Here is a 13293-nt window from a genome sequence, read left to right as displayed (position 1 = left end):
TGTCAACCTCAAGTATTATCTTTATATGCTCTTAGTGGCACACAGTCACATAAGCAATCTGGAAAGTGTGCAATTACAGCCAAGTGTTTCCTTGGTAAGGTATACTGTGCAAACACAGAAATATTTTTATCCTCTCAAAATGAGACTGAAAACAAAAGTTGACCCTTTCAAAATCTACTAAATAGTCTAAATGCTAATTGCCTACAGCTCACAAGCCCTTCCCACTGCTGCTTGAGCGTCCAGTAGAGGGGACAGATAAAATGAAGCCATGATAGCACACTTGTGGTATAGACACTAATGTGATATCAGACAGGTTTGGCATTTAATTTGGATTTTGTATTCCCCAAAATGTCAACTCCTGGCTCGGATGGCATGAGCCAGATGATAAGGAAGGATGTTTGCTTATTCCCAAAGAACGCTAAGATTTTTTTATTTTTGGCAGGCCTCAAAAAGCCCACTATGAAATCCTCTTTTTCTTTAAAAAGGTATCTAAGAACACTGCAAGTAAAACCCAAATTCTAGATCGCATCATTTCAAAGGACACCTTCGCCTTGCATCTTTTTATTGTCTTTTTATCTAATGGACAACAGTACTATTCTTAACCTTTCATAACTGGCATAATTTAAGAAAATGGGACATAAATTTTCAACATGATGATCCATTTGCGATGAGAACACAATACCATTTAGATATTTAGTAAGTCCTATCAAGAATCTGCTGTGGGCATCTTCCTTAGCACTCAATTCTGACTGGTTTAATTTTTAGTTTTTAATAAGAGACAAGAAAAGTTGCAAAGCAAAGTGTCAACCTCAAGTATTATCTTTATATGCTCTTAGTGGCACACAGTCACATAAGCAATCTGGAAAGTGTGCAATTACAGCCAAGTGTTTCCTTAGAAATGTCTATACACCTCCACAAGAAACTTGGTCAGTTTGCCTTCTTGTAAATGACTGGCTAAGGTTGTCAAGGCAGGCATTTTGTGAACAGTCACAATCCAAGGCAGATGTTGGCATGGCCTCAACATTCCATTTACTTCTGCTGTGGAAACCCACCAGAGAGAACCAAGAGTTAGACACAGATAGTTCAGCATGCTGGGGAAGAAAAACATATTCATGTTAAAGTTGCCCATACTCCCAAATTAACAATGTCAATTTTAGAACTTGAAAATCACAAAACAAACACTGAGTACATTGAACCCATTTTACAATTTCCTTAATTTCAATTACAGAGCATATTCATCTTGGTTTTATTTCGCTCGTGTTTTAAAGATATTTACTTGAAACAAAGTCCATTTCAGCTTCCCAATAGCTAAAATCAGTCATGTAAACAGATAATCTCACATTTTCACTGAAAAACTTAGAAGCTTTCCACGATAAAAGCCTGACATGTATATTTCAGTGATTCCCCCTCTTCCTCACCTTACTTTGTCTTCTAAAAGGTTTATGATCATTCTGGTATTGCAAATTGAACACAACTTTTGTAAAACTGATTTTCAATTTTCTTAACTTTTCATGTTAAGCCCTGAATATAATTTACAATGCTTTGTATTAGAGAAAGGATTCATCATTTAGTTCTCTCACATTGCAGGTTAATTATCATTATTTCAAATATAAGCAGCTAATGCACTCTGTAACATTTTCAAAATGTCATTAAAACCAGCAAGAATGACTCTTTTTAGTGGCAGCCAATCTGCAAAGTATCCTGGTATAAGTAATGTAAACTAATATACTGCTGAATACTATCTTTGCAAAGACTTTTGCATACAACAGCTACCTGAAATAAACAAAGGAAAAGAGGCTGGCAGTGGTCACACACTTCTGTAACTTGTCAAGTAAAATGTGAGGAGGGGAATTCAATTCTGTCTGAAAAACAGTTTCTATGGATAGAACTAGGAAAGGGTCAAATAAATCTCTCCATTCTGCTTCTCCCAGGCACAAAGTTCTTGGGGGCTAGGGGAAACTTCTAGAAATGATTTGGGAGGAATGCAAAGGAAAAGATTCTATCCCTGAGTGGAAAAACACTGTTGGACTTGTTTGTATAATATTGGGTTTCATACACTATTGTGAACAAAATGTTCCCATTATCTTGAAACTGTTCATGCATATGCTTTAGAGACTGCAAAAACAAGTAGTTTTCAAAATGCATGAATATTTCTGCACTTGATAGGTAAAGATTATTATAATCCTAACACAAATACACAGCTAACTTTTTAAGGAATGATATTGTGTATTTGCTATCTTAGGACCTACTTAATGGAGCACCTGTCCTTGGGAGTAGAACAATTAAGCTAGCCAACCCTCAGCTGCATCATTATTTCTGCTTGTGATAGGCCTATCCAAAGCACAAGCAGGCCAGTTAATTATATTTAGTCTACATCAGGGGTGTCCAAACTTGGTCCCTTTAAGACTTGTGGACTTCAACTCCCAGAGTTCCTCAGCCAGCTTTGCTGGCTGAGGGACTCTGGGAGTTGAAGTCCACAAGTCTTAAAGGGACCAAGTTTGGACACCCCTGGTCTACATGCTTGGTGCTCGTATAGGATGGGGGAATACTGGGAACTCAGTAGCCAGTTTGGTATGATACAAGAAATGCAATGGTAAATAGAAACATGGTTTGTGGTAGAAGTATGAATATTAGACTGTAATAGAAGAACAGTAACGAATCCTACTTCAGAATTAAAAAAATTAAAGTTCTTTCTGAATACAAAAGTATTATTAAAAATTCTTGGATATCACACTGAAGTATGATCAAACATCTTTATATTAACTTTTATATTATTTGCTTTAAAAACCGAAAGAGTTCCAAGGTATTTTGCTGAATCAGTAGTATACTACTTCCACTGAAGTTTATAATTTAATATTAATACCAATTGTATTTGGTTCCACCTTCATTTAAAAAGCATTCTGTGGAATCAAGCTTTTAAGGGCTAATAATTTTGTTGGTCTGAGATACAAATAAATTATATTTCATATTACAAGATGCAATAAATGGCAAAACACTGATTTTTCCAGGAGTTTCTCATTCAGAAGCAAAAAAAAGAAGTCATTTCAATCTTTGTTTCCCAAATATTTCCCAAAGAGCAATTTTCACATTTGAATTGATGCAGCTCATTTCTTTGTGAAGAATTTTGAATATTCTCAATGACGTCTTCAGTCTTCTAACAAAACAGTACGCAGGGCATCTTCTGTATTGATTAATATTGATGCTATTGCTCCATCATTAAATTCAAATGAAGTTCCTCCATCTACTACCATACAGGCATCCCAACAACGAGAGCGAATGCAAACTCTGAAAATACATTAAAGAAAAATATTTCTGACAAATGATCAAGTGAATAATTTCAAATGCATAGAATACAGATTAGAAGCAACACATATTTGATAGATGTTAAGATGGAATAATGTGGTCATTTAATCTGGGGAATGGAATGGTGTTGCTAAACTACAGAGAGCCCTCGACTTATAACACTTAATTTAATAACCATTTGAAGTTACAACATTACTGAAAAAAAGTAATTTATGACCATTTTTCATAGTTATAATGGTTGCAACATCCCTATGGTCACATGATCAAAATTCAGAGGCTTGACAACTGACTCATATTTATAATGGCTGCAGTATCTCAGGGTTATGTGATCTCCTTTTGCAAGCTTTTGACAAGTGAAATCAATGGGGAAGCCAGATTCACTTAACTGTTACTAATTTAACAACTGTAGTGATTCACTTAACAACTCTGGCAAGAAAGGTCCTAAAATTGGGCAAAAGTCACTTTAAAAATGTCTTGCTTAGCAAGAGAAATTTTGGGCTCAATTGTGGTCATAAATCGAGGACTACCTGTAATGGAAAGTCTTCTATTGAACTTCTGGTTTTGTTACAGATAGGAGTGCCTAAGATAGATTCAGGTTGAAGACATTCTTGAGGGAGGGTTTCAAAATTCTGTAGTATTACAAAAACAAGCAAGCCCCAAGAAAAACGAGAACCGTACTCAATTATAAAAGAAAATTTCTTCAGAATGCCCTTTCACCTATTCTGCTGAAATAACACATTTAATTATGTTTTTTTCAAACTGTAGAAGAAAGTATACATCATTTTCAGTGTGTATCTTCATGAAACATTAATTACAAATGGAACCTTGTATCACTGCAGAGATAGTTTTTGGGAAAGAAGCATGAAACATACTTTTTCCTCTAAATTGAAAAGACGCACTTAATTGACCAAAATTATAATACCACTTTTACAAAACCCATTGTCATTTTAAAGGACATACTTTTTAAAAAAACTATAACGGTTATTAGTTTTGCTTCCACTGGAAGAAATAACCTTTGATGCATTTTTCTTTTGTTTGCTCTCATTTAAGTCAATTATATTTTGTTTTTTGATAAAAAGTGCCCTTTGTGAAGGGCTACAATGCCTGCAAATTTCCTATATCTCTTATACTATAAAGTGATAACAATTTGATAAATACACTTTGCATTCAGTTCCAAAACTGATCATCAATAGGCACAAGAGAACAAATATAGTACCTGTCTGTAAGCCTTTTAAAGCAGCTAAGTCTTTTCCACGGTTTGTGTAGCTACCTCCTGCAGTTCCACATGATCCAATAAAAAATGCATCTGCTTTATTTTAAAAAGTTGCAAACAGGTGCTATATTTACACTAATGTAAACTCTTTTCTTTTTTTTTTTTTGGTATTGGTCAGAACTATTACCCTGCCTTACTGATTTTAATAGTTAATAAAGACAATCAGCTTTGGATTTCCAAATTAAAATTCAGATTCCTACATTTCAACTGAAAGCAATTATCTTCCAGATCTGAATCTAAAATAGCTGCTGCTCAAATTATAGTTAGGTAAACACTTACTATTAATACTTACTTTGAAGCAAAGCCTCGTTGCCGACTACTTGAAAAAACACGGTTTGAAATGGGTTCTCGTATACTAAAAAACAACCTGGGTTCCTCTGGACTATAGAGCAGTGATTCATTATATCCGTTTGTTACTGAAAAAACAGAAAACAATCAATCAGGTTCTTTAAGTAGCACACTAAGAGTTAGTGCCAAATCATCTTTCTTTATATAGTTAAGCTTTCTGATTTTTTAAAACAGTTTATTTATATATTTTCACATTACATACATAAGTGCTTAAGAAACAGTGTATTGTCTGGGTCAATTTATTTACAGTATTTTTTGGAGTATAAGATGCACCTTTTCCCCCCCTAAAAGGGGGTGAAAAATTGGGTGCATCTTATACACCGAATGTAGCTCCACCCACCCACTGGCCCCCACCCTTTGGCCTCTGCCTCCCAGCAATTTACTTCCTTCCAGCAAGCAGCAAGAAGAAACAGCCCATTTCAGCTTCAGCACAGCCTAATTAGCACAAGTTGATTATCCCAGACTCTCAGCTGTTTCAGGCTGCAGGGATTGCCATTGCCTATTGCTGCGTGGGCCTCTGCTGCTTGCTGCAAGGAGGTAAATTGCTGGGAGCAGATTTTTTTTTCTTGTGCTAATCAAGCTATGCTGAAAATAAAAATGAAAGTAAAGCAGGCTGTTTGCTGTTTGCTTCAATGAGGCAAAATTGCTGGGAGGCAGAGGCAGATTTCTTTTTCTTGTTTTCCTCACCAACAAAGGTAGGTGCGTCTTATAGTTCGAAGTGTCTTACACTCCGAAAAATACGGTATATATTATATTTTCCCACTCCTAATTTCTACCTCTACTATCCAACCATTGGACAGATTGACTAAAAATAAAAGAAAAAGAAGATACAGAGTACTTTCGAACTTAAGCTTTCTGATTTTATGTAATACAGAAAAGGTGTGAAAAACTTGTGCAGATTATTCTTAAAATCTTGTGGAAATTAGTTTGCTTATATCTGTTATTTTGTAAGTTACTAAATGTTATGTTAGCCTGTCCCATCAGAGATTGTGGAAATGCGACATATTTGAAGAAGCTCTTGAATGACATTCAATTTTTTTGATTTCTATTTACAGATGTAAAGAAGAGTCCCTGTAAATTTTAGTCTGCTAGTCGTTACTAACTATAGAGGGTGGTTTCAAGGCGGCTGAGACAGTGCTGTCCAAAAACATTTCTGTGGACATGTGGCCAGCATCACAGTCACATGGTCCAATCAAGGCGCTGTCTGGTTGCCTGGTGACATCACTTTGATGATGGTGGTGACATTACTTGGAACCCTGACAATCACATCATGGAACGCTGTTACCTTCCCACTGTACTATGCTTTCGAACTGCTAGTTGGCCGGAGCTGAAGCAAGAATGGAAGCTCATCCCTGTTCTGACCTAGGCTTCCTTAGAAATTAAACAGCACAAACCTCTTTAATTCATATGGCTGTAAATTACTTTCATTTACAGTCCACAAGGCTTGCTAACAGTCTTTCAGAGGAAGGTTATCAACACCCACCTATCTCATGTGGAACACTGCCAAAGAGCTAATTTCCAGATGCAGGGTAAGGCCAAACTTGGCAGAGTCACAAACAGAATTTTCAAATCTTTAATCAGCCAGATGAACTAACTGCTGCCTGCAAAAGATCACGTCCTGTTCGCTTTTCTTTTATGTCTTATGGGAGAGGCCAATCATCTCCAAGCCCAAGTTGACCCTCTTTCCTTAATTGTTCCTCTTCTCCTGGCAGCTCTGTGCATGCGCACACTGGGAATAGGCTCACGCCAGGGGTGAAATCTAAAAATTTTCCCTACCGATTCTGTGGGCATGGCTTAATTGGTGGTCAGATTACTGGGTGGGCGTGGCCAATAACAATAAATAATAAAAATAATAAACAAAGTATAAAAAACAATAAGAGGTACCAAAAACCAACTTTCACACTTTACACACACACAACACAACACACACTGACTCACACACAATATAAAAGCAGCTGCACCTCACACTTCACACAGCCACAAAAAGCTCAAAAACCAACGTTCACACTTTACACACACACAACACAACACAACTGATACACACACACACACACACAATACCACATACAGCTTTCTGAGATTTTGTGTGTTTGTGTAGTTTATTATTTATTTATTTATTTATTTATTTATTTATTTATTTATTCGTATTTCTATACCGCCCTATCTCCCTAAGGACTCAGGGTGGTGTACAGCCATATAAAAACACACAAATATACAAAATAAAACATTCATCTAAAAAACTTATTATAAAGGCCAAATATTTAAAATAAGATATAAATAATAAAACCCAATTTAAAACCAAAGCTAAAATTTAGTCATTTAAAAATTTAAAACCCTAGTCCAGTCCTGCGCAAATGAATAGATGTGTCTTAAGCTCGCGGCGGAAGGTCCGAAGGTCAGGAAGTTGACGAAATCCTGGGGGAAGCTCGTTCCAGAGGGTGGGAGCCCCCACAGAAAAGGCCCTTCCCCTGGGCGTCGCCAGTCGGCACTGCCTGGCCGACGGCACCCTGAGGAGTCCCTCTCTGTGAGAGCGCACGGGTCGGTGGGAGGCATTCGGTGGCAGCAAACGGTCCCGTAAGTAACCCGGCCCTATGCCATGGAGCGCTTTGAAGATCATTACCAAAACCTTGAAGCGCACCCGGAAAACCACAGGCAGCCAGTGCAGTCTGCGCAGGAGAGGTGTTACATGGGAGCCACGAGGGGCTCCCTCTATCACCCGCGCAGCTGCATTCTGAACTACCTGGAGTCTCCGGGTGCTCCTCAAGGGGAGCCCCATGTAAAGAGCATTGCAGTAGTCCAGCCGAGATGTCACGAGAGCATGAGTGACCGTGCACAAGGCATCCCGGTCTAGAAAGGGGCGCAACTGGTGAACCAGGCGAACCTGGTAAAAGGCTCTCCTGGAGACGGCCGTCAAATGGTCTTCAAAAGACAGCCGTCCATCCAGGAGAACGCCCAAATTGCGCACCGTCTCCATTGGGACCAATGACTCGCCCCCAACAGTCAGCCGTGGCTGCAGCTGACTGTACCGGGATGCCGGCATCCACAGCCACTCCGTCTTGGAGGGATTGAGCTTGAGCCTGTTTCTCCCCATCCAGACCCGTACGGCCTCCAGACACCGGGACAACACCTCGATAGCTTCGTTGGGGTGGTCTGGTGTGGAAAAGTACAGCTGAGTGTCGCCAGCGTACAGCTGGTACCTCACACCGAAACCACTGATGATCTCACCCAGCGGCTTCATATAGATGTTGAACAAGAGGGGCGAGAGAATCGACCCCTGAGGCACCCCACAAGTGAGGCGTCTCGGGGCCGACCTCTGCCCCCCCGTCAACACCGTCTGCGACCGATCGGAGAGATAGGAGGAGAACCACCGATAAACGGTGCCTCCCACTCCCAATCCCTCCAACCGGTGCAGCAGGATACCATGGTCGATGGTATCAAAAGCCGCTGAGAGGTCTAATAGGACCAAGGCAGAGGAATAACCTCTATCCCTGGCCCTCCAGAGATCATCCACCAATGCGACCAAAGCCGTCTCAGTGCTGTAACCGGGCCGGAAGCCGGACTGGAACGGGTCTAGATAGACGGTTTCCTCCAGGTACCGGGGCAGCTGACATGCCACCACACTTTCTACAACCTTCGCCGCGGGCGGGTTGGAGACCGGACGATAATTACCTAACACAGCTGGGTCCAGGGAAGGCTTCTTGAGGAGAGGCCTCACCACCGCCTCTTTCAAGGCGGCCGGAAAGACCCCCTCCAACAAAGAAGCATTTGTAAGCCCCTGGAGCCAGCCTCGTGTCACATCCTGTGCGGCCAGCACCAACCAGGAGGGACACGGGTCCAGTAAACATGTGGTGGCATTCAGCCTACCCAGCAACCTGTCCATGTCCTCGGGAGCCACAGGGTCAAACTCATCCCAAACAATCTCAACAAGACGGCTCTCAGACATCCCACCCGGATCTACCCAATTTTGGTCCAGACCGTCCCGAAGCTGAACGATTTTGTCGTATAGATAACCACTAAATAAAACCACCAAATAAAACTCCTCAGCACGTCCCTGCAACGGGTCATCCTGCTCCCCCTGTTGAAGGAGGGAGCGAGTTACCCGAAACAGGGCGGCTGGGCGGTTATCTGCCGACGCAATGAGGGAGGAGACGTAGCAACGTCTCGCTTCCCCCATCGCCACTAGGTAAGTCCTAGTATAGGACCTACAGAAACACTACAGAAACATACCAAATCTCAGAAAGCTGCACAAATATTTTATTTTATTATTTTATTTTATTTTATTTTATTGTGGACTTCAATTCCCAGAGTTCCTCAGCCAGACAGCATTAGTCACTCAGTGGTGAAATAGATTAGCTAAGTTTAGATTAGTTCAGTCTGTTTTGAAAGCGTAACTGGGGCTTTCCGGCTGCGAAAAAAGCCATGAGGTCGATCAGTAATTAGGTAAGTGTCTTAGACTCTTTTAAAAGTAGTTTTTCTACATGTTTTCTACAGAAAACATGTTTTTTAAGGTTCTGCTGATGAGGAACTCAGGTGAGATCCCCAGAGTAGCCTTTAATTATTATTTTTTTAAGTTTAAAGGCTCTGCTGATCTCAGCTGAGGGGCGGGATCCTCAAAGGCTTCTCTGCTGATGGTGCAGCTCAGTAGAGGCAGGGGAGGTGGGGCCAGGGATTTTTGCTACTGGTCCTCCGAACCAGGAGCTGCCATCGCTACCGGATCGTGCGAGCTGGTCCGATCCGGGAGCATTTCATCCCTGGCTCACGCTGTTGTTCTGCCTCGCTGATGTCAGACTTGGGAGACTCCGGAGACAGCAAAGAACTACCAGGTGGCCTTGGCCCCCTCTCTGCCTCTGACTCAGAACCTTCGTCTGAGCCTTTCCCAGATTCCAGGACTTGCCCACGTTCCTCCCCAACCTCCTCACTGCTGCCAGCTCTGCTGGCCACTGGTAGGCCACAACAATCCCATCACATGGCAGTCAGGTTTTGAATCTGGGCTGGTGGCTGCCATCTTGAAGCCTAGCACCGCCCCCCATTTTTACTTACAGATGTAAAACTCTCTAAATTAATGCATTATATTAATGCTTGTAAGTTAAATGCATAAAATAATATTATTTCTGTAACTCTGAAATCCTGACCAAAATTGAAGAAAACAAATTGGTAAACCACAATGATTAAACATGCTAAAAATAGGCCTCACCTTTCTGTATTAGTTCTTTGTTCAATGGAAGCTTTAAATTCTCATAACTTTTAGCTATTAAACCAAAAGAAATTTGTTTGTTATAGGAAGTTATATTTTGCATTTGCTAGACAACATGTGACAAAGAACAATACTCAGTTACTCTTACAAAAATAAGAAACAAAATTCTAAAAGACACTTTCATTTCTGACCAGCAACCGACCAAATAATAAGGGAAATACATACAATATATACTGCCACTTTTACAGGATAATCTCATCTAAATTAAAGGTAAATATGTATGTTGGTTATATATAGGACAATGGGGAAGGCAATAGGTTTCCCAACCCTGATAAATTTAAGGGCAGTTTCCCAAAATGCATCTTTTGTTCTGATTCAAGATTATTTGTTAAGCAAAATAATCTGGTTTGGTTTAACAAAAAATATAATAAAATACAGACTTTTTTTTCTAAAGCCATGTACAATTCTTTAAAAGCTTTTTAAGTCTTACAAGTGTTCTTCTTCAACTTATTTTCTCTGTTACAGATATTAGACTCCTACAATATAAGCACAGTTTTAACAGGGATATAACTTTTATATCATTTTAGTAGCATTTCAAAATGGTGTTATTGCTATATAAGTGATACATGTTCAGTCTCTGGAGAAAGACAATGTACTTTTAGACTATGTCAAGTTCACATTAAATTAGTCAATACTCTAGACATTTCTTTACATCGTTTTCAATGATGAGCATGTTATTAGGAACTTACCAATCTTAAGAATTTCTTCCACAGCCTGATTTGCTATTTTGTTGATATTAAAAGACCTAAAAGAGAATTTTAAAAAAATAATTCCTAGATCAACTCTAGTTGGGAAGCCTTCCTCCCTGTCTCTAGAATTTTTTTATTATTTTAATTAATTAATATTCTAGAAACAAATGTTTGACTTGGAAGCTGAAGAAAAAAGAATAATAAAAATGTTGGCTAATAAAGTTTAACAGTAGTTTGAATAAAACAGAAATTCCCAAAACCCACAATGTTGTTCAACCATACAACAAAGTTTTTGATTTAAAGGCTACCTAAACCCTGGGACTGCAAGGCGAACAAACAAGTCAGTTCTAGAGGAGATCAACCCTGACTGCTCTTTAGAATGCCAGATCCTGAAGATGAAACTGAAATACTTTGGCCACCTAATGAGAAAAAAGGACTCACTGGAGAAGAGCCTAATGCTGGGAAAGATTGAGGGCAAAAGAAGAAGGGGGCGACAGAGAACAAGGTGGCTGGATGGAGTCACTGAAGCAGTAGGCATGAGTTTAAATGGACACCAGAGGATGGTAGAGGACAGGAAGGCCTGGAGGAATGTTGTCCATGGGGTCGCGATGGGTCGACACGACTTCGCAACTAACAACAACAAAACCCTGGGAAATCCTAGAAATTATCAAACCAAAAAGAATTTACTTTTAGTTTTCAGCAAATTATAAATATTTCTTGGGATAATATTAAGCATGCTTAACTCTTTATCTAGAAAAATTGGGGGAGTAGTACAATTTCAGTCAAGTAACCCAGCAGGTTAAAGAGAAATTATGTCTATTTCTGAGTGCTTCCAGAATGTGTTCTAGAAATCGAACACTCGCTTGAATTCTAAAATCATAATATTCCATAAGAATTTTTTTTGTTTTTGTTTACATTTATACCCCGCCCTTCTCCGAAGACTCAGGGCGGCTTACAGTGTATAAGGCAATAGTCTTATTTAGACTATTTAGACTACTACTAGAATAGTAATGTATGTATTTTACAAGTATTAAAGTATCTTCCTAGTACATGAAAATTTATAATCAAAAATCATTACGTACTTAAAGACTAAATTAACAATCCAAAATTCTCGCACAATTAATTGTTGGCATTCTTTTTATGCTCTGAATAAATATTCTATGACGTATCTGTACCATTAAAGCCTGCTGCAATACATCCCAAACTTTTTAAAAAAAAATATTGGAAAATTTTCCAAAGGCTCCTATAACTTAAAGTAAGCCATCTATGCTGCTGACAAATGCAAAGGCATTTTCAATACCAAAGACTAAACATCTAATTCTATTTATTCAGTGTCAGTAATATGAAGGATGTACAATTAAGTATACCATATTCATATTTAAAATTTTTACTGATTTGTAAAAATTATTTTATGCCAACTGATTTATATTTTAAGATGTTCAAGCTTATAGCCTTCCAAAAATATGTAAAAATGAGGGGTTCCCCCCCCCCGAAAGCCTTTGGGGACAGGTATAGAGCTGACTATTTTCTTATAATCTGATATAAATTATTTTAAAATATATAAAAGGAAGCAATTTGTTGTAGTGATTAAGGCATTGGACTAGGAACTAGGAGATCATGAGTCTTAGTCCAGTCTTAGGGACAAAGGCAGCTGGGTGACCTTGGGCCAATCATGCTCTCTCTCAGCACTAGGAAGGAGTTAAGAGAAAACCTCTTCCCAAAACTTGCCAAGACAACTGCAGGGTCTTGTCCAGGCAGTTGCCAGGAGTCAATGTTGATTTGAACGCATATATTATAACTACTGAATTTCTAAAAAATATTTTATTGCTATTTTAATCTGTAAACTACCTCATAAATAAGCAAATAAACTCTTTTGATTTAACAAGAGTTAAGACTGAAATATTTACATTGTTTCAGATTTATATTTTAATACATTTGTTGTAAATCACCTTAAATGAATGTTTCTCAGAAAAAAGTCCCAAACATTAAAATAAGCAAAACAGCTTTTTTTTCAAATATTTTTTTCAAACACATAAACAGGGTGACATATAAAATATGTAAGACTCAAAATAACTTAGTAAATATAAACCCTTTACAACTTACTTCTTGTACCAGCGGTATTGCATATTGTATCAAAATAAATGTGCTATATATTATGCCTTTTGGAAGATTTCCACAGATAAGTGATACAACAGAAGCACACCAAACTTACCAAGCTTTTGATCCAGTTCCAGTGCATATATTGAGACCTGAGCTCTTTTGTTTCTCCCATGGACCATCATCAACTGATATTTCATAATAAGAAGCCCTATGAAGGGAGAATTTAAAACTGGGTTTGCAGGACTTATAGTTCACCCTGAATAAGACAGAACACAGCCCGACATCAGGCATGTACCAGTCTAAAAAGGCTAATTTCAAACATGGCT

The 13293-nt window shown here is 38.8% G+C and overlaps 1 protein-coding gene across 2 annotated transcripts in view; it reads right to left on the bottom strand.

The window, feature by feature from the left end:
- Window positions 1-93: 93 nt before the first annotated feature.
- NADK2 (NAD kinase 2, mitochondrial) overlaps window positions 94-13293 on the bottom strand; it is a 32499-nt gene continuing 19299 nt past the window's right edge. The window contains exons 8-12 of one of the 2 annotated variants that reach the window (XM_058170135.1): window positions 13080-13223; window positions 10868-10923; window positions 10119-10172; window positions 4869-4992; window positions 94-3285 (exon numbers count right to left, since the gene is read on the bottom strand). In XM_058170135.1, the coding sequence (XP_058026118.1) occupies window positions 3147-3285; window positions 4869-4992; window positions 10119-10172; window positions 10868-10923; window positions 13080-13223 (517 nt within the window). In that variant the 3' untranslated portion in view covers window positions 94-3146. The remainder of the gene's footprint in view (window positions 3286-4868; window positions 4993-10118; window positions 10173-10867; window positions 10924-13079; window positions 13224-13293) is intronic. The other variant, XM_058170136.1, reaches the window with a different exon arrangement.

The sequence above is a fragment of the Ahaetulla prasina genome, chromosome 2 (assembly GCF_028640845.1).
Source record: "Ahaetulla prasina isolate Xishuangbanna chromosome 2, ASM2864084v1, whole genome shotgun sequence".
In the NCBI taxonomy this organism is placed as follows: Eukaryota; Metazoa; Chordata; class Lepidosauria; order Squamata; family Colubridae; genus Ahaetulla; species Ahaetulla prasina.
This window is presented reverse-complemented; position numbering and strand designations above follow the sequence as displayed.